Raw genomic sequence first — 20,038 nt, 5'->3', positions numbered from 1 at the left:
TTTGCACTGTTATGCCCCACAACATACACATTAGCTAATGAGTTATAAGCTGCACTCTTTCTAAAAGAGGAAGTATGGGTGTTCAAGGTTATGAAAAAGCAATCTCAGCTATCTGAATGTTTTAAATGATTTCAGCTCAAGTCAAAAGACCCCAGACATTGATTTTTGTAGCTACTATGACTCTCATTATCTGAACAAACCTGCAAGATTCATGGGAAATTGACCAAAAAGGTGAAGTGGCACCTTTACTTGCCTTGCATCACATGAAATGATGCAGGCCTTTATCAATAAAGACCTCACACTGTTGATACATTATCTCATCGGGATTCAAGCCTGTATACCATTTATAAAATCTATGAAGGAGATGCATCAACCCACAGTTATTTTCATTGCATTTGGAACAAGCAATATGCAGATTACGCATAGTGTTTTACTGTAGTAATAGTAAGACACTAAGGTAAAATACAGATATTTTAAAGCACAAGAGATATGATCTATCACTATCGCTCCCTGGAAATTTAAAAAAGTTGTCAGAAATATGCTTTCTCTGCTCTGTTTCTCCTGAAATTTACCTTCTCAATTCTGTTTCCCTGTCTTTGCATATAATTAGCTTCACTCTAGTTGATAGAACACCATGCAATTGGATTTTTAAATGCTTATTTCTGTTTTAGCACATTTCACGTTTTACTTCTAAATGATATAAACCAGCCATGGAAGGATATTAACAAAGAACTTTGTTCAACTAATTACCAAATATGTGTCATAGTAATCCAAATATAAAATGGCATATTATCAGATAATTTAGAAAATCATAATTTACAGATATAAGAATATACTATCCAAGGTACTCATGTATAGTAATGTTCTTCTTCAGCAAATTGAAAGAAATGTGGGAAGGGAATGTCTTTGTCAAAAACATCATCATGCTCTTTGCTTTACAATAATAGCCTGCTGTATGTCTCCAAACGTATGTTTGAGGACAGAGCAGTAGAATACCCTCCAAGTATTAATCGTTAAAGACGGATAATATTATGACCCTCATAATGAAAACGGTCATTCCATACTACTTAACGTTGGGTCTTTAAACCCATTAATGCACAATCTATTCCAAAGAATACTAAATTATGACAGTCTGAATAGCCATCTTCACTTATCCCTCAAAGATCATGAACAGGTACACTTCCTCTTGAGTGCTGCGCAAGAGAGCCCTAATTCTATACAAAAAATATTGTTAATCGCTAAGTATCTATTTTTTTCTTCACACAGAATTGAGTGTGTTGGTCTTGAGGAATGTTTGATGGCACTGTTTTTACTGGCTGGATAATAAGTGACATGAGCAATCACATTTACTTTATTTAAAGAAAAGTCAACAGTGATGCTGGAACAAATTTCAGAATGGGGTGCTGCCATCAAAGTTACATCACTGAACTCATAGGGATTCTGTAAAACCGAAGCATCACACAAAGAACAATTGTCACGAGTGAGCCACACCCATTTACCAAGAGAGCAGTAAGGGCATAGTATGTAGCTGGTGTTGTACTAATGAGCACATTGTCACAAATATATTACTAAAGTATGGTGTGATAGCACATGGTCATCTACAGAGAGATTCATTTGCCATTGAACAGGCACTAAATTTGCACAGACACAGAGTTTTAATGAGAAAACTACATGGTGCATATATGATGATATGTGGAAAATGGGTTTCAATGAATATTTGTCATTTGTGCATCACAAAATAAAGTGTCTTGATTTGCTTTGATCCTAATAAACTCTTTCTGTCCGTCACACTTCAAAATTTGAAACAATCACTTTACTTCTGACTTCCTAACTGTTTATTTTGAAATATTTGTACAGTACATTTATAGGTATTTACATTTTGTTGTGTGTTAGAATAATTCAATATCCTACAGCCTTTCCTTTCAAACCAGCAAAACTGTCACATAGTTCACTTTACAAAATCCTCACACTTTGCAATAAGAAAAAGAAAAGTAAACATCACTCTCCATGTTAAAAGAATAAGCAGAAATTTGTCAAAGACTAGACTGACATTTGACCCCTGTTTTTGAAGGCTGAGCAAATGTGGCAAGATATCATTTAAATTTGTATTCTTATTCACCTTTGTAAATCCAGCATTGTTATTTTGGGGTGATCCTTACCCTCTCACCTCTACTTCCAGCGCCTATTGACAAGAAGAAAGGCAGACTGGAAATCAAAAATTAGATGTGTTAATATTAAAGAGTAGAGGGATGATTTCTTCTGATCTGTATTGCTTATATGACAGGATTTGTCTATTTGGCAAGGGTTAGTGTCAGGTGGAAGCACATTGTTTGTGATAGCATTACTTTGTCATGAATGCATAACACAAGCTTTCACCTACACATAAGTCTCCTTGTACACTAATAATGTTTCACATCTGAGGAAATTTGCTTATTAATATCTAGATTCTTCAATGTTTCATGGACAACCTAATGTCTATATAGCCTCAGTCTGATCCATTGTCCTATCCAGAAGCACTTAAAGAAAGTAACCTATGGAACCCAAATCTATTTGGTCTCTTCTTTTTATGCAAGAGATCCAACAAAAAGTTCTTTCCAGGCTCAATAAACAATGTATCTTGCAATCCCCTTGAGGTTCACTACCATACTGTGAGCTGTCAATGATACAGCCATACGATTAATTTATGGTCAAAGAAGATGCAATCAAATAACCACTTTACTCGTAGACATTGCATGGCTGTCATGAAAAGAGAATTAAACTCAAGGCACTCACCATAGTGCACAGGGCTGTAAATTAGACCGGTCCAGTGCACCTAAAGAAAATTAGGAAAGCACTTAGAAAATGGACCCATACATTCAACTATGCACAAACTCTGGAAGTCCTGCGGTGGAAATTGAGTACATGACATGGAAGAAAACTCTGGGCAGGGCCCTGTACCCTGACAAATTAGGATTCCTGTGAGGAAGATGCCTAATTTTAGTATAGAATGTAAAAATGCTTTTCTTTACGATAGACTTCTAATCAACACATGTAGTCTGCAGGTCCCATTTGCCATTTTGGGGTACTAGACTGATTATTGAGCATAAACAATGTATAGCAATCATAGCAATCCTACACAAAGTAGCATAACATAGCAGGGACCTCCAGTAAAGCTCAACTTTTAATGCAAAAGCAGGAAATGTATGTTTGAGAAAGTGGATTACAAGTTGAATTGGATGGTATTGCACCACAAGCAATAATATTATTGTCCTTGTTAGATGTGATAAACGTTTCAGTAATTTAAAGCTGAGGTCAACCCCTCATAGTTACAGCACAGAGCAGACAGGCTTAAACTAAGAAACTAACAAACCTTTTAGAAAACCATTTAAATAAAAGTTAAAAACATAATACAAAAAAAAACTCTCCAGTTTATGAAAATAGAGAATATTTTAATGAATAAAACAAGACCAAAATGACATAAATCCAAAAAGGGATACCAAGATAATATTTGGAAAGTCTGAATAAGATTTTAGCAAAAAAACACAAAGTTGTAAACACGGACAAGTGGTTGTGCTAGACTGGGACAAAGTTAAAATTTGAGGCTGACTGTGGTGGACCGTGGGTCGGATGCAAGGCCAGGAGATCTCTGTCAATGATTTACATTCGTACTATGACATTTTCTGACATGGTAGCTCCTCAGTGGGGCAAGGCAGCAGCTTATATCCAAAGATGGGCTCATCGACGATGGGTTGGCGAAGGATGATGTCTTTGTGAAACCGTCGACAAAGGGGGCAAAAGACCAGAGTGGGAAAAGTCCAGGATTTGCACCCAGGAAGCCATAAACATCAATCGATGCTGCTTAGTGTGAGACACAGTTATTATTTCTACCTTAGGGCTTAGCCTCTTGTCTGGAAGTCAGATTACTTTAGTTGGGCAAGGCTGCAGGCTGTAGCCAGAGAGGGTCTATTGTCATAAGATGGAACTCGGTGTCAGGCCCCCTGAATTGGATATGCTGCTGCGGAGAAGAAGGTAGCGGGAGCTGCAGCGAAATCAGGCCCACGAGTTATGCACCATCAGTGGATCGGCTAGGAATGTTGGTTCTGGTCTCCTGTTGGTTCTCCAGGCAAAAATCCTAGAAATAGTTTCTACGTTCCAGGTATTAGGGTTAGGCATGAAGAGAACACCTGACACTTATCTAAGGGCCCTAGGACCCTAGGGACACCATTGAGAGCTCTATTACGAGCCTGGCAGTCCATGGACCTCCAGACTCATGGCGGCGTGTTTGTGGTGGGTGCCCGACTGCCCGATACAAATAGAGTGGCCGTATTGCGGTGGTCAGGAGGCCGCAAATGCTTTGCAGGACGGCTGCAGTCCCGGCAAGCATATTGTGAGTTTCCTCTCCACCGGCAGTATCATGGAGGTGCCTACTCCATGAACACTGTGTTGGAGAGGAAACAAAGGGGGGCGTGCCTCCTCCGCATGTGGAAACATACAGGGGGGCACAACATGCATGCATCCCAGTTCCTGCACGGCATGGACTTAACAGTCCATGCCGTAGAGGAACTGTTTTTGGTGTTCCCATTGCGGTGACCATTTTCAGGGCACCGCTGTAGGAGCATAAAAAAGTCTGCCAGACAGGCAGAAACACCTAATCGAGCAGGCCAAACATGGCTTTGGTGGTGCCGTGGCAGAGCAGACCCGGCGCTGCACTGTCAAAGTCGCAATCAGGCCCTTAGAGTTCAGGACTCACTTCAGTAGAATCCACCATCAGAGTCCAGGGCCGGGGGCTGGTCAAGTTAAAACTAGTCAGATGGGCCCTTCAGGATAGTAGATATTGCTTTGAGTTACAAACTCAACTTTCTCCCTCCTTACCCAAAATGCGTTTTGATTTGTTGATTGCACCTTTTTGGTTGAAAAATACTTTTTACACTCCGTCTCATAGATAAACTTGTATTGTGCTGAGTGTACAGTTTTCCATTTTTATTACAATAAACAAATTACAATTACAATAAACAAACATAGTATGAAGAAGATGAAGTTTGAATATACACGAATTATCACAACACTCAATTTCTCTTTTTACTTTGATGCTTGGATAAATTGCATTTAAATACAAACGGAAAACTGTTCAGCAAGTAGGCTTCTTGCAGCTCTTGTGTCCTTGTAGCGTAACAGGAAGTCAGCCAACTAACACTTGGAGTCCATGTCTCTGTCATGGTACAAGTGGAAGCAGGTCCAACCCTTATGGTTCTCCTCACAAGTCACCGCAGCAGGTGCAGTCCTTCTCCTGTCTTCTACAGGTCAGGAGATGTTCATAAGAGGGTACTTGGGGTGCCGCTTTATGCTCCATTTCAGTCTGTGGGTGGGGGAATCTCCTGGTCACCCAGTAACAAATAGGGCATAAGCTCCCAGGGTTGACCCTATCCACCTTTGCAGCATGTCCTGTGTGTCTTACTGTAAAGTATACCACACTGCCCTTCTCTACATAAAAACCAAGATGGCAGAACCTTTCTTCCCCTGTGCAGAGTCCCATGTGTCTACCCAGATGGTTGGCGAGGATAATGTGCAAACCTTTCCTTCTGATCACTCAAAACCAGTTCTGGGGCAGGTCTTCTCCCACTGGTATTGGCGTCTGGCTGACTGGCAAGACAATAGAGGAGGAAGGCACAGATGTCATCTACATCTGCTTGTGACAGGATAGGCATCCATTGAAGTTGAATAAGTAATTTTATTTTCAGGTGGGTCCTTGTGTTTCTTGTCGGATACCAGCGTATACAATTTTGTGCTTTGGGTTAGAAACCAGTGTATACAATATTGTGCACTCTTGATTTGACATATGTTGACTGACAAATAGTTTTTATTTTTTGTATTTTTTGCTTTTTGCGATTAAGAAATTCTATTCTCACCTGGGGATCATCATTACAGCTGTATATCTCTGTGGGGCTATTCAGTGGATACTGTGGTCTCACTGTTTTCTCCCCATGGAAATATAATTATAGCTGTATTTTTCTGTAGCATCATTTAGTGGATACTGTACTATCACAGTCTTGGCTTGTTTAATTTCAGGTGTTTTAAACGGCAATATGCAGAATGTTCCACCCCCTGCTTTCTTTCTGTCCGTTCCCGGTGAACCTATGCTGCTGTGGCAGAAATGGAAGAAAGGATTTAATCACTATGCAAAAGTGTGTGGCACCTCCTCTTTGAGTGTAGAAAGGAAGACATCCCTTTCTATGCACTTTCTGGGCTCAGAAGGTCAGGAGGTTTTTGAGCAGCTACCTGACCTAACACAAGAAGAAGCTGAAGATGTTCATGACTATGATGTTTGTATTAAGAAGTTAGTTTTACACTGTCCACCCAGATTATGCACTGTAATAGAACAATACCAGCATGTTGGTGAGTTTGTTGAGCAATATGTATCTATACTAAGAAAATTAGCGGCCACCTGCAATTTTGGTGTCAATGGGGAGGAACGACTGCGTGACCAGTTCATGTTAGGTTGTAAACTTGACATGGCCAAAGAGAAAATATGGCTGAATGACAACCCTTCATTGCGAGAGGTGATAACTATTGCAAAATCGACTGAACATTCTTAAGCTTGTATGGATGTAATTCGCAAGAACAGTCTTGGCGAAGAGAAGGAGGATAATGTTCAAGTGATTGATAGCAAGAAAGGAAGTTTGAGTGTTGGTCTTAGAAATAGGATGGGGGAGAAGACTGGAGGCTTTGCAAAGAATTTACAAAGCAAATTCTTCAAGTGTGGGAGCATTGGGCATTTTGCTAAGTTCAAAGAATGTCAGGATTGGAAAATTACCTGTAAAGATTGTGGGAAGAAATGGCATTTCTCCGCTTGCTGCAAAAGTTGTAAAGGGTTGAAGAAAGTCCGGGAGGTGTTAAGTGATGTTGATTGTGTCAGTGATGAATTTGTTCTGCAGGTGAATGATAAACCCAAGGAGGTCCTTTTGAGCTGGTACGAGTTAATGGCAGTCCTGTCAACATGCTGTTTGACTCAGGAGCCAAGATAACTCTTATATCCAAAGAATTATTTTATGAACATCTTAAAGGCAGGGTTGAGTTATTGAAGCTGGACATTAAACCCAGGAGTTATGGGGGCAAGTCTATAAAACGTTTGGGCTATTTTTAAGGTACTATTGAATTTAAGGACATGACTATTCCTGGGAATGTGCATGTGTCCTATAAGGGTGATTTATTAATTAGTTGGTGGCACTGAAAAATGTGGAGGTGTACTTGGACCCAAATGAATTTTCTTCTGTTCAACTATGAAGAAAGGGGTCTGAGATCTTTAGAGTAAATGCTGAGGGTAATGTGCAAGACAGCATAATACATACGTTTCCTGAGGTTTTTGTAAAGGAAATGAGATGATTGAGGCACTATGTACATCTTATCAAACATAAACCTCGGGCTGTTGCCAAGGTTTGCAAGGTCAGGAATATTCCCCTGATGGTGAGGGATGCTATGAAGAAGGAATTAGGACGACTCCTCAAGGAAGGAATAATACAGAAAGTTGAGGTCACAGAGTGGATGTCTCCAGTTGCCGTGGCAAGGAAGGCTAATGTCAATCTGAGACTCTGCATGGATTTTAGAGAGCTAAATAAGGTAGTGGTGGTAGACCACTATGCTCTTCCCAACATAATAGAGATGCTATGAAGTTTCGACGGGGCAAAGGCTTTAGTGTCCCTTGATGTAACTTCTGCATATCATCAGATTACTCTGCATCCTTCCGCACAGGATCTCACTGCTTTTGTGACACTGTTTGACACATACAAATATCTCAGCATGCCATTTGGACTAATCTCAGTGGCTGTAGTTTTCTATAGGTCTTTGGAAAAAGTGCAGGAAGGTGTGTGTGGGGTGAAGATTTACCAGGATGACGTCCTTGTCTATGGTAGGAATAATGAGGAGCATAATGTGAGACTAAAGGAAGTTTTGAGCAAGATCAATGTGAGTGGTTTAAGACTGAAGAAGGAAAAGTGTGAGTTTTGGTCGACACAAATTGAGTACTTAGGTAATTTGGTCACTGGTGAAGGAATTAGGCCTAAGGAAGATCTTCTGAGAACCATTTCTTACATGCCTTCTCCATCGGACAAAGAGCAATTGTTCAAATTTTGTGGGACAGCTGAGTACTATGACAGGTTTGTGCCCAATTTCTCAGGCAGGTGTGAAAACATGATGATGTTACCGAAAAAAGTGGAGGAGTTCATATGGTCCAGAGAATGCAAGGAAGAATTTCAGTGTGTGAAGGTGAGCTTGTGTGATGCAGCCACGCTAGACAATTTTGTCCTGGGAGCCAAAACTATATGGAAGTTTCACACGGCTTGGAGCAGTGTTAGAAGTTAGAACAAGTTGTCAATGGAAGTGACAACACAATTTTGTTCATAGGGGGCTCCAAGGTTCAGAGCTTAACTACACAGTTATTGAGAAGGAGGCAATGAAGTTTTTTGGGGCTATGAAAAAGTTGGGGTACTCATTTTGTGGTGAAGTTGGATCACAAACCATTGGTGGAGATTTTCAGCAAGTAGGGTGTGTATGCAGTTTTGAGCCACATAGGAAGATGGGTAATAGCTTTGCACAAGTTTGTATTTGAAGTAGTATATTTACCTGATGTAATGAACACAGTGGCTGATTGTTGCTCTAGGTTCTTTGTGAAAAGTGATGGTAAGGGAACTGGAGATTTGTGCGGAGACATGTTTAGTGATGAGGAGGTCAAGGTGTGTCAGGTGTCTATAGGAATTGTACAAGAAGAAGAATTGAGAAGTGGACGGGATTTGGACGAGGACTTGCAGGCTGTGAAGTCCAGAGTGAGTGGTTGCTGGTTGGCCAAAGATAAGGATTATGAAGTTTTAAAGGGATTTTGAAGAGTTAGGGAAGAACTCTCTGTTGAGGGAGGTTTGATATCAAGAGGAAGAAGACAAATATCACAATCAAGTTGATGGACAATGCTCATAAAGGCCATCCAAGCATTACTAAGACAAAGGAAAGACTGAGAGAGAGTTACTGATGGCCTGGGATGGATATGCAGACCGATAGAGTAGTCAGAGATTATTTTGATTATAATTGCAGTAACAAAATGTTGAAATGCAGAACTCAATTGATGGCCATTAGGCAGAGGCCAGCTATCCCAGGAACTGAGGTAGCATTCATTATTGTAAGGCCGATATGCATTTCGGGTTGTGAAAAATATATCATCTCCCTCATTGATCTGTACTCTCGTTGGCCGGAAGTTAATGTGGTCCACTCTGTGGTGACAGTTGTGGTGATAGAGGTTCTGAAAGAGCTGTTTGCAAGAGAGGGCTTTGCAAAAGTTTTACTTATTGATAATAGGGAACAACTGACCTCTAGTTCCATTGAGAACTTTTTGTGCGAGAGAAGTCTAAGGCACAGGAAAACTGTACTTTATCATTCAGAATCCAGTGGCGTAATTGAGTGATTTAACAAGGTGATAAAAGAAAGAATCCAACACTCCTTGAGTAATAGATTGAATTGCATAATGGAGTTTAAAGTCAAGCTCAATGTGAACGGGATGACCCTTAACTCCTCCACAGGTGTGTGTGCATTTGTCTTGTTCAAGAAGAGTCTCCCCTTTATTGACTGTGTTGCTGAACGAGATATTGGGACAGGGTAAAAAATTACCAAAGTCATGGAATGAGGCTACGGTCTCTCTTATTCTGAAACCAGGAAAAGATCCAACAATATGTGAGGCATATCGGCCAATCTCTCTTTTAAATTCAGATTATAAAATTTGTACAAAACTTTTATCAAACAGACTAGCAAATATCGCAAATATCACAATTCATGAAGATCAGAGAGGCTTTGTTAACCCCTTCCATGCTCATGACGGAACGGTTCCGTCATGAGCATCGGTTGAGCTGTGCTCATGACGGAACCGTTCCGTCATGGCCCCGCCCGCGCTCGAACCCTTCAGCACCGCGGAGGAATCCGCGCAGCGCTGAAGGGGTTAAAGAAAGACACTTACATGAACTCACATACGAACTTATAGGGGCCATTGATTTTGCCACAACTTTTAATACACCTTTAGCCATAATAACATTGGACGCCTCAAAAGCATTTGGCAATGTGAGATGGTCCTATTTATTTACAGTGCTAGAGAGATATAATTTGGGGGATAATTTTGGTAGAGCAATTAGGTTAATCTATGATGAACCAGTTGCGAGAGTACTGGTAAATGGAAGATTATCTGCACCTTTCAAAATTGTTAGGGGTACAAGACAGGGCTGTTCACTCTCCCCTCTTTTATTTAATTTCTATATGGAGCCTTTTGCTTTTAAAATTAGACATACAATTGACATTCCACCATTCTATCAGGGGGACTGGGTTAGGAAAAGTGGCGCAATATGCCGATGATCTTATGGTTTACTCATCTGATTTAGTTATCGCTCTACCAACAATTTTAAGTATAGCAACAAAATTTGGAGAAGCCTCGGGCTATGCAGTGAATGAAAATAAGACTGAAGTGATGGTATGGAATCATACAGAGAGCAACCCTCTTATAAAAAAGGAGATACGTTATCTAGGGATTAGGATTTTTCAGGAAATTAGCGAAATTGCAGAAAACAATCTAAGGAGGGTGTTTAAAGAAGTTGTTAAATTAATGAAGATTTGGGCATATTTCCCATTGACCATCTTGGGTAGTGTACGTTTTGTTAAAATGACCATTCTACCAAAGATCACCTTTATTTTTAACTCTATACCTCTTTACTTTGAAAAAACGATTATACAAAAAAAATCCAACAGGCTATAAATTCATTTATCTGGGCCAATAAAGGGGTTAGAATCTCATGGAAGAAACTGCGGAGGAGAAGGGAGAAGGGAGGTCTGATCTTGCCAGATATTCAATATTACGCATGGGCTTTCCAATTAAAGAACTCCAGAATGCTCATTAGGACACCTGATGAATCCATGATAGGACTTATGTATATAGCAATGTTAAAATAATGCCAAATAGACTTGAATGGATTTCTCTTCAAATTTGGGGATCCCACATTTTTCAAAAAAGTTAAACTGAAGTTACTTCAGTCAATGGCAAAAACGTGGTATCAAATCAGAAGGTTAATGAAGCTGGACTATTATTCCTACTTCGCTCCCATATGGGAGTCACCAGGCACCCCAGAATGTCTCAAGGATAAATTGGCAAAACCTATTAAAGTCGCTGGCATGGAAGTCTGGGGCGACTTGACAAACGAAGGCAAATTATTACCTTGGTTTAATTTAAATGGGGTGATGGCAGGCTCCTTATCTAAGTTTAAATATTTACAACTAAAAAGCTGGGAGCAAAGTAAGAAATCGCCATTGGGAATGGGCAATTCCCTAGAAGATTAACTGGTAACTAAATCTCCAGGAGGCAAGGAACTAGCACTATGGTACTGGCACCTACATGATATTATAGATGGAGACTTCAAGTTGCTGGAGGAACTGTGGGGAAATTACTTGCCGAGAAAGAAGCTGCAAAATATCTGGCAAGTATCTATGCGTACACTTTACCACACAGTTAAACCTGCTTTTTTAAGAAGGAACCATCTCTTCTCACTCCATAGGGCATATATATCACCTGAGAAGTTATCCAAGATGGGGAAAGGAGGCCGAACCTGTTGTGCTAAATGCGGGCTTGAAGGTGCTACGGATGTGCACATGTTTTTTCAATGTCCCGCAATCAGCGACTTTTTTAATAAAGTGGAAATGACAACATCAGGTATTCTAGGTTGACAAATAAAGGTAAGCCTCCCCCTAGTGATATTTGGGGTTACCGATGAACATACGAGTAACTGTAGAGATATGTTGTTTTACACAGTGTTAATAGCCAGGAGGGAAATATGTCGAAAATGGGTGAGCAATATTCCACCACAGCATGCAGAATGGTTGGAATCTCTTACATATATGTCTAGAATGGACCTATCAGGGAAAAAATCAAAGAAGAAAGCATTCTGGAACTTGTTGCAGCTATGGTTGGATAATACAGAAGGGTTACCATAAAAGTCTCTCTATTTTATTTGGATTTTTTTCAATGGGATCTCAAAAATAAAAAAATGTCCAATGATTACACCGGCAAACTCTTTGGCTGCTACAGGGTCTGGTTTCACTTTCAAACTACAAGCAGCTCCGGTGGTTTCACCGTGTGAGAGAGAAAGCCGCAGAAAAGCGGGTGCCTTTTGTACTAACCCCATTACCCCCCTTTTCTTAACAAAAAAGAATGGGTGGAAACAATAGGAAACCTTGCATTGTATATTTTCTCTGAGGTGAATGAGGACAAAAAAATAAAAATAAAGAAGAGATTACCCAACAATTTAGTGGGTTTCCTGTGGGTTAACAAGCTGAAAGGGCATGTCACTGATGACAACTTCGTGACCGCAAAGTAATGGATGAAGAAAGAGTCTGCTGTGGTGGAGAAGAGAAAGGAAAACTTCAATAGGAGGATGGCAGTGAAGGCAACCCAGATGTGTGTTGATAACTGGGTAAGAGTAAGAATCCCAAGAAAAGGGGACTTAAAGAAATATGTTTTTAACCCATGGAGGTCATGAAAGTGTTTAGGAATGCAGTGAAGTTGAGTGATCATTACATGTGGAATCTGTGTTGCGTGGAAGAGTGCTAGTGAGAGAAAGGGCATTGAAGGTGATGAGCCTTCTCTTGATGCCCAGGATGAACCTCATGGCTGGAAGGTTGGTAGTAAGAGGGTTGGAAGAAGACCAGTGTATTTGAAGGACTATGTTTAACCTGAGTTTTCTTTTGTTTCACATGGTCTCTGTTAATGTGTAAATTTGAAATTTGCTATGCTATGTGTACAGTATTAATAATGTAATTCTCCATGAACATTTTACTTTCTTTTGTGTTCTACTCCAAGTTGTGTTTTGTTTGCCAAGAGTGGGAGGTGTGTGGTATCCTAGTCAGCTGTGTGGTTGACATCAGCACTCGGATGGTCAGAGGCTTTCGGACTGACATGGTAGGGTTGAACTCAGACAGCTGCATTAGGATGATGGCGGTCAGAGTTTAAGCTGACGGGGAATCCGACTCGGTTCTAATGCGCTCAAGGAGCCCGTAAGTCAGTTGGAACTGCACCATAATCCCTTAAGGACTGCATTTCCGTTGTCGGGATTATGATGTTGGTTTCTGACTGCAGTGCATGTCAGCCTTTCTGACATGGATTGGCTTTCGGGAACGGATTTTAGAGGCCCCTAGCAGGGCTTCCTTCCCCTAGCCCTCCTCATTTGGGCCAGGCAGGCACCATGAGGCTGCCACACGGCGCAGGGATGTGTAAAAACTTCCAATTTTCAATGGGAGTTTGTACTGTGGGCTGTTTCAGCCTGCTGCACAAGCTCCCATTGAAAAATGGAAGTTTGTGTGGTCGCTTCCTAATGGGGCTGTCAGAATCGCAGACCTAAGGACGGGCAGTTTGCCTTCCCCGAAACATGGTGGAAGAGGTGTGGCGCCGCAGCCAGGGCGACTGACTCCGGAATCTGGGGATCACAGTTCGAACCACCGTGCCGGCGGCAGATTAGCCGAGCACCTTGTGACTCTGGGCAATAGCTTGCTTAATCTTCCCGACGGCCCCCAGCGCCTAGAGACCCTTATGGGTGATTGTTCGCGCTTTACAAATGTGGATTATTATTAAACGGTGTAAGTCGGCGGCAACTCCGACCAACATCGTATTTAGGCACAATGCGTCTTCCAGTAAAAGAAACAGTCTGTTTGGTGGAGCAGAATGCATGGGAACGACAAGGATGCTGGTACTAGGTTGGGCAGTAAATGGGAAACAGGACAGGATTTGGTAAAGGTCTGTCTAGTGTTATGTTTCTAAATGGATGGAGAAAAATAATACCTATTACGAAAGTGCATTGCTTTGGAGAAACAAATTAAAGTAGTATGAGAGTGAAAATGAATAATTGGGTGAAAATAGCAGGACTTGTATGTTGTCCCACTTTCATTTAGTTTACAAAACGCATAAAAGACTGTACCTACAAATGTGCATTACAAGAACATTGTCTCAGAATTGTTCTGTGCCATATAGAGCTAAACATCAGAGGTGAGTGATATTGACATGTACGGCAACCAGAATTTATCTAAAAACAGGCAATTATAAGGAATTATTAAGAGGAAAAGTATAGTTTTGTGACCCTGTTAAGCGGTCATATTTAACGCTTCAATGTGTAATATAGTGACCCATTGGTTGTAACATAAACAGTAAGTTACTATGACCTTGATGTAGAACATTCCCACTTCTTATCAGGGTAAGAATTCTATGATTCCTCATCCCATTATTAATTATGGATTGGCTTTATTTGATTGACAGTCTGCAATCTGGTGCATAATCCTCTGACTCCATCATTACAATGTTGCTTCTAGCTATAACATAATCAAGGACGCTACATTTGGAATGCAATGTAGTCTCTGCAACGTTTCAAACTGTAGCTGTTCACTTCTCGTCTGTTAACACCTGCACTCAGGCAAGAACCAGTCAATGTCTAAAAGACAAAACTACTCAAAGAAGCCAACACTTTGCAAGGCATGATTCTTAGAAAAACAAAAAAGTAAACCCCCACAGGCAAGTCTTCTCCAGTGTTACTCTCCACATCCGGAACCACATATATTTCTTACACCAGATCGCCTCAAAACTCATGCAGTTTAAATGGGGGCTGAAGTTAGGGCCCTTCAATAAAAACAAAACTGTTCATTGTTAAAGGACCTCTGCTGGCTACCCCCTAGCAGCCGCGGCCCATTCAGGTAAGCGCGGTAGGGCAGTGAGGCCGGGTGAGGGGGGATTTCGACAGATAATGACGAGGGAACATTAAATAAGAAATCAATTTTCCCCCATCATCGTCTGTCAAAATCCCCCCCAATCAAGCCCCACTGCCCCACTGCTATTACCTGCACGGGCCGCAGCTGCCCCCCAGGACATAATCTCAAGCTGTTTTCCCTGCACCTTCAATGAAGAGCACTCATTTTTTACGGCATTCGTACTGTGAAAGATTTGTGAAAGCAATTTCTGTGGCACAACTACAATATGCAGGTTATGGGTCATAAGTGGTAATCGATAATGTAATAATGTAATACGAATCACGGCTTGAACTCTCTACTTCTCTCTCTCTATCACACATACACATGTGTACACACACACACACATGCACACAAAATCACATACACACACCTCATTAGATTAGTGCATTATGGCTCTTTGGCATCGCTGATAGATGTGTCTACCTTTAACCCTGCATGTTATAATAATGCCTCGATGCAAATTAGTGTTTACCTTAAAATGGGCGATAACACACAATTCTGCGCTAACCGCACACTTTATATATTAACTTATTTTATTCAAATTTAATAACTTTTGTGCACTTTATTTTCACCCAAGGCATGATTTCTAACGAGGCAAAGAAAACAATCCTCTTTCAAGGTTGATCTAATCACTAATTCATCGAGTTTTAGAATACACCTCTAATGAAAAATGGAAAGATGTGCCCATGTATCTCCCTAATCTACAAAGCATTGCTGGAAGTTGTCATTTCAATTAATCGTCAGCAAAAAAATCCAGCTCCATTCCCTACTGAGTCTACAGAATAAGCAAAAAAGTGGCTAATAAAATGCATGCCTAGAAATAAGCAAGGGGATTACCGGGTGCCTTTCGGCACTGAGGCAGCTGTCAGGTTATGAAAATAATAGACCAAGGCTAGCTGGAAAAAAAGAGAAATGGAAGTACTGGCCTGTGGGGTAAAATAGAAATAGTAGAGATTGATGAGGTGGACAGAGTGCAGAAAATTGAAATCAAATATTCAAACTGGAATTCAGGGTTAGGAAAGTATGCGCTTATATCTGGAAGGTTAAATTGTATGTAAAAGATTGGCAACAGGACACAGCAGACGTTGGCATTTGCAGTGTGATGGAGAACACGACTAACAGTAAATAATCACAACAAATCAAGGAAGTCAACAGTCCCGAAATGAGAAAACAATAGAAGATCTGTGAGCTTAATGAACACCATAGTGTGCCATTACTGCATCAATGTCAACAGTAAGAGGTGTCATTACAGATCACGGAGCTATCAAAACCAGCGATCTAGAGATCACTATAGGTCACAACAGCACATTTGTGTATCCACACAAGAGCAAGCGGGCACGTCTTGGTGCACAACCACAACAGATTAGGGAAAATGCAGGCCTTATGGAAGCTGTGGAGAATGTTAATGTATTTTCGATATTTTACACCGCACCACAGTTTAATGCTTTATTTACAAAAGATCTATTTTTAGAATCTTTGCATGCTTCGTTTCGTACCACAATACATAAATAAGACATAGGGGCATATCAGCAACACCCAGCGATAATTATCGCTAAACGCACTTAGCGCTAGGATAATTATCGCCGGCTAGCGTGGATTTTTATCACTGAGATAGCGTGCTATTAGCAACGGTTATCTCAAAAGCGATAAAAATCCTCACACTAACTGCCTAATGTGAGATTATCGCTGGGAACCCAGCGATAATCTCACGCAATGTGGCGTTAGCTTGATGATAGGGACTCACAAACTTAGCCATGATATCCACCTTCCATAGGATATCATGGCTAAGTCAGTCCTGAAGCAGGCGTAAAGAAAGTAGCGATAACAGGGGTTGTCGCTACTTTTCTTGCCGCTATGCTTCATAGCTTGGGGCTTGATGATAGGAGAAATGTCGCTTGGCGACATTTCTCCTGTCATGTCAGGTCAGGAACGCCCACTTTGCATCTCATTAGAGATGCAAAGCTGGGCGTTAGGAATTCCTACGCTAACACAAGTTTTCACGCGTTAGCGTGAGCTTGCTAATTAGGTGATTAAATTATTGCCGCTTTTCGGCCGAAAACGGCCGCAAAAGCGGCGATAATTCTATCGCCTAGCCTTGCTGATATGCCCCATAGTTCGAAAAATCGAATCTACATTTAAGGATGATCTCAATATAAATAAAAAGAGCGGAACGTGGTATAGAGTCTTAAGTGCTGAGCTTGGAGCCAAGAGAACAAGACTGGAGCAGCCACTAATTTCAACAGTGAAACCTAGGTTACTGAGACAATATTGGAATTTGAAATAATAAGAAGTCGATAAAATATATTTTCAAATGTAGTAGATTGGTCTCCATTTCAGGCAAAATAACTTTGCTCATTTGCTGTCACGGAAGTAGAAAAATAATATGAAATCTGTGTCCTTACTTTTAAACAAGCATTGGCAAAGCCAATAGACTTGTACTGACTGCCGGCATTCAGTTTATGTAAATCTCTTGTTTTGTAAACTACTATCATTTTTCTAAAACTTTATTTTTGGCGAGCTGCTAAGCAGTCACCAGTATAAAAAAAATCATTGTTTGAAAGCAAAAACATTTTTGGGTCTCAAAAACACACATTGGCATAGTAGTCCTTGGCACCGTAGAGAATTTCTTTGCAGATATGCTCCTCGTAAAAAGGCAGAATGCTGTAACTCACAATGAAGTTAGCCAATGCTTGGAGTGGGCTGACCCATTGCTTCATAACATATTGTAATGAGTGGAAGTAAAATGTGAATGACACAATAACAGAACAATAAATGAAGAGAGCTGACTGAAGGCCCCTATAGGTAGTTATATTATACTGTCTTAGCAAAATCAAAATGTCTTGGCTAACCCCAGACCTAAAAAGGCTTGTTTATGAGCTAGGATCTTTCAGTTAAAATCTGGATGACTCACTGACCTATAATAAATACATGTGTTGCGAATGGTTCCAGAGTCCATTTTCTCAATGTTAACCTTCAACATGTAGGTACTGATTCACAAAAGTACTTATGAATATGGGAATAAGTACTACAGGGTACTCTTTTATGTACATTATGTGACTCTGTGAATCAGCCACAAAACAACCAACTCCTAATTAGTAGAAGTGCAAATATGTGATGGCCCTTTCTAATGGTCCTAATTGTATATGACTACTCCCTGAATATTCCCATATTACTTCCCTTTTCAATGGTGTGGTCCTTCATTTGTAAATCATCTGAACTCCTCTCAACCTTCCAATAGGACAGAACTGCTTCTTTTAAACACAACAAGAGACAGGTACTGATGCTGGCCTTCCTAATTGTTCATTGTTATTTGCTGTGTGACTGCTTCTGGGAGGATCACTTAAGGTCAAACCCAAGTAAGTGTGTTCTCATAACTTTGCCAGTGTGGAGAGGCTTTTGCTGCCACCTTTAACAACACTGTTTTTAACTGCAGGTCCCGTGTCAAAAATTACCTAAAAAAATATCGTGAACACACACAAACTTATAAATCCGTTTGTGTCCCTAGAAATATTTAAACTGCAAAAGTGCAACATTCTTGCAAATGTTCCACCATTACATTTGAGCTTTGCAATAATACTAATTCTGTGAATCACAAATTGCATGTTTTGTATCAAAGTTTTACTTAAGTGAGCAAACATTTGTGAAGGAGACCTCAAGCTCAGTTGGAGCTGATGACAAAAAATAATTGTTCTTAACTGATCATGGCCGTGCACATCATATACAATTTGAATTATTTGACAGAAAATTTACATTGAATAAATTACAAAATGTGTGTTTAGTAATGGAGGTAAAGATGCTGATATATTTAGCAGTGGCAGTGTAACAAAGTTTACATGTGACATGCAGAACAATCTGCAACAACGAAGCAAACCTATATCTATTTTCCACTAACCCTGCCAATATTTGTTTATGTCAATAAAAGATCAGAGTGGTAGATACGCTCATAAATCATCTTTAGTGTTTTAATTATGTGCTGTTAGCTAACCAGCTGTAAAATCGCGCTCCAATCACATATAGCTGCATATGAGTGAAATAAACAAACATTGCAGCTGAGCTCCAGTTCACAAACCATTGTTTCATGTGCACAAAGGTGCAAAAAGAGGACCCAACGCCTCGGATTACGAAATAAATAACACGAAGCATGGTTCGTGTCACTGACTATGGGGCATATTAACAAGCCAGCCGATAAAATTATCGCCGCTTTAGCGGCAGAAAACTGCCGCTAAAACGGCGATAATGGGCTTGATAATATGCTCTATTGCATTCCAATTGAAGCCCATGTTAGACGTCCTTCACATCTAACAAGGGCTTCAATTGGAATTCCATAGAGCATATTATCAAGCCCATTATCGCTGTTTTAGCGGCAGTTTTCTGCCGCTAAAGCAGCGATAATTTTATCGCCTGGCTTGTTAATATGCCCCTTCGTAATTATCAACATTTGGAAAGGAGGTTATTTTGTTATTTTTTAACAAATGTTCAATACTCTTACTCTGTATCTCACTTTTTACAAACTTCTTAGAGACATATTATCAAGCACCGCGTTAACATTATCGCCGCTTTAGCGGCAGAAAACAGCCGCTAAATCGGCGATAATGGGCTTGATAATATGCCGCAGAGAATTCCCATAGAAGCCCAGGTTGACACCAAAACATGGGCTTCTATGGGAATTCTCAAGGGCATATTATCAAGCCCATTATCGCCGCTTTAGCGGCAGTTTTCTGCCGTTAAAGCGGCGATAATTTTATCGGCTGGCTTGTTAATATGCCCCATAGTCAGAAACGCCGTTTCTTGATAATATGCCCCTAGATCTTCTACAAAATGGCGTTCTTGCACTTCACTCAAAGAAGACTGTCCTCATACACAGTTGAACATCTCTGCTGTGCAATCGTGTCTGATAGACTCCCACCCTATTTTAATTCTCAGTATTATTCAACACCATTAATGTACATCTATGTTATCAGCCATCAGCTTCCAAGATCTCACTAACACAGTACGGACTGAAACCTATTCTCTCTAATCCCTTATTTTCCATCTCCTTGTAATCTTCCCTCTCAATCTCTACACCTCTTCTATCATGCATCCCAACAAGGTGCTGATGTGGGCACTCCCTTCTTTTCTCCATACACCACATCAGTGACATCTTCACCATGTTCTTCTATCACCTCCACGTGGAGGACATTCAAATCATTTGCTAAGGGCTTGGAAGTCATTGACTACTAGATCACCCTTTGTTTATTCATTTTAGACTCCTCAAAAA

At 40.5% G+C, this 20,038-nt stretch overlaps 1 protein-coding gene across 3 annotated transcripts in view; it reads right to left on the bottom strand.

The window, feature by feature from the left end:
* Positions 1-20,038, bottom strand: part of PCDH17 (protocadherin 17) — a 217,782-nt gene that overhangs the window by 70,976 nt on the left and 126,768 nt on the right. The window contains exon 4 of one of the 3 annotated variants that reach the window (XM_085621983.1): positions 2,773-2,812. The exons of the other annotated variants lie outside the window; for them this stretch is intronic. Within the exon in view, the coding sequence (XP_085478109.1) occupies positions 2,773-2,812 (40 nt within the window). The remainder of the gene's footprint in view (positions 1-2,772; positions 2,813-20,038) is intronic. 3 annotated transcript variants of the gene reach the window in all.

Source organism: Triturus cristatus, chromosome 8 (assembly GCF_964204655.1).
Source record: "Triturus cristatus chromosome 8, aTriCri1.1, whole genome shotgun sequence".
NCBI lineage: Eukaryota > Metazoa > Chordata > Amphibia > Caudata > Salamandridae > Triturus > Triturus cristatus.
This window is presented reverse-complemented; position numbering and strand designations above follow the sequence as displayed.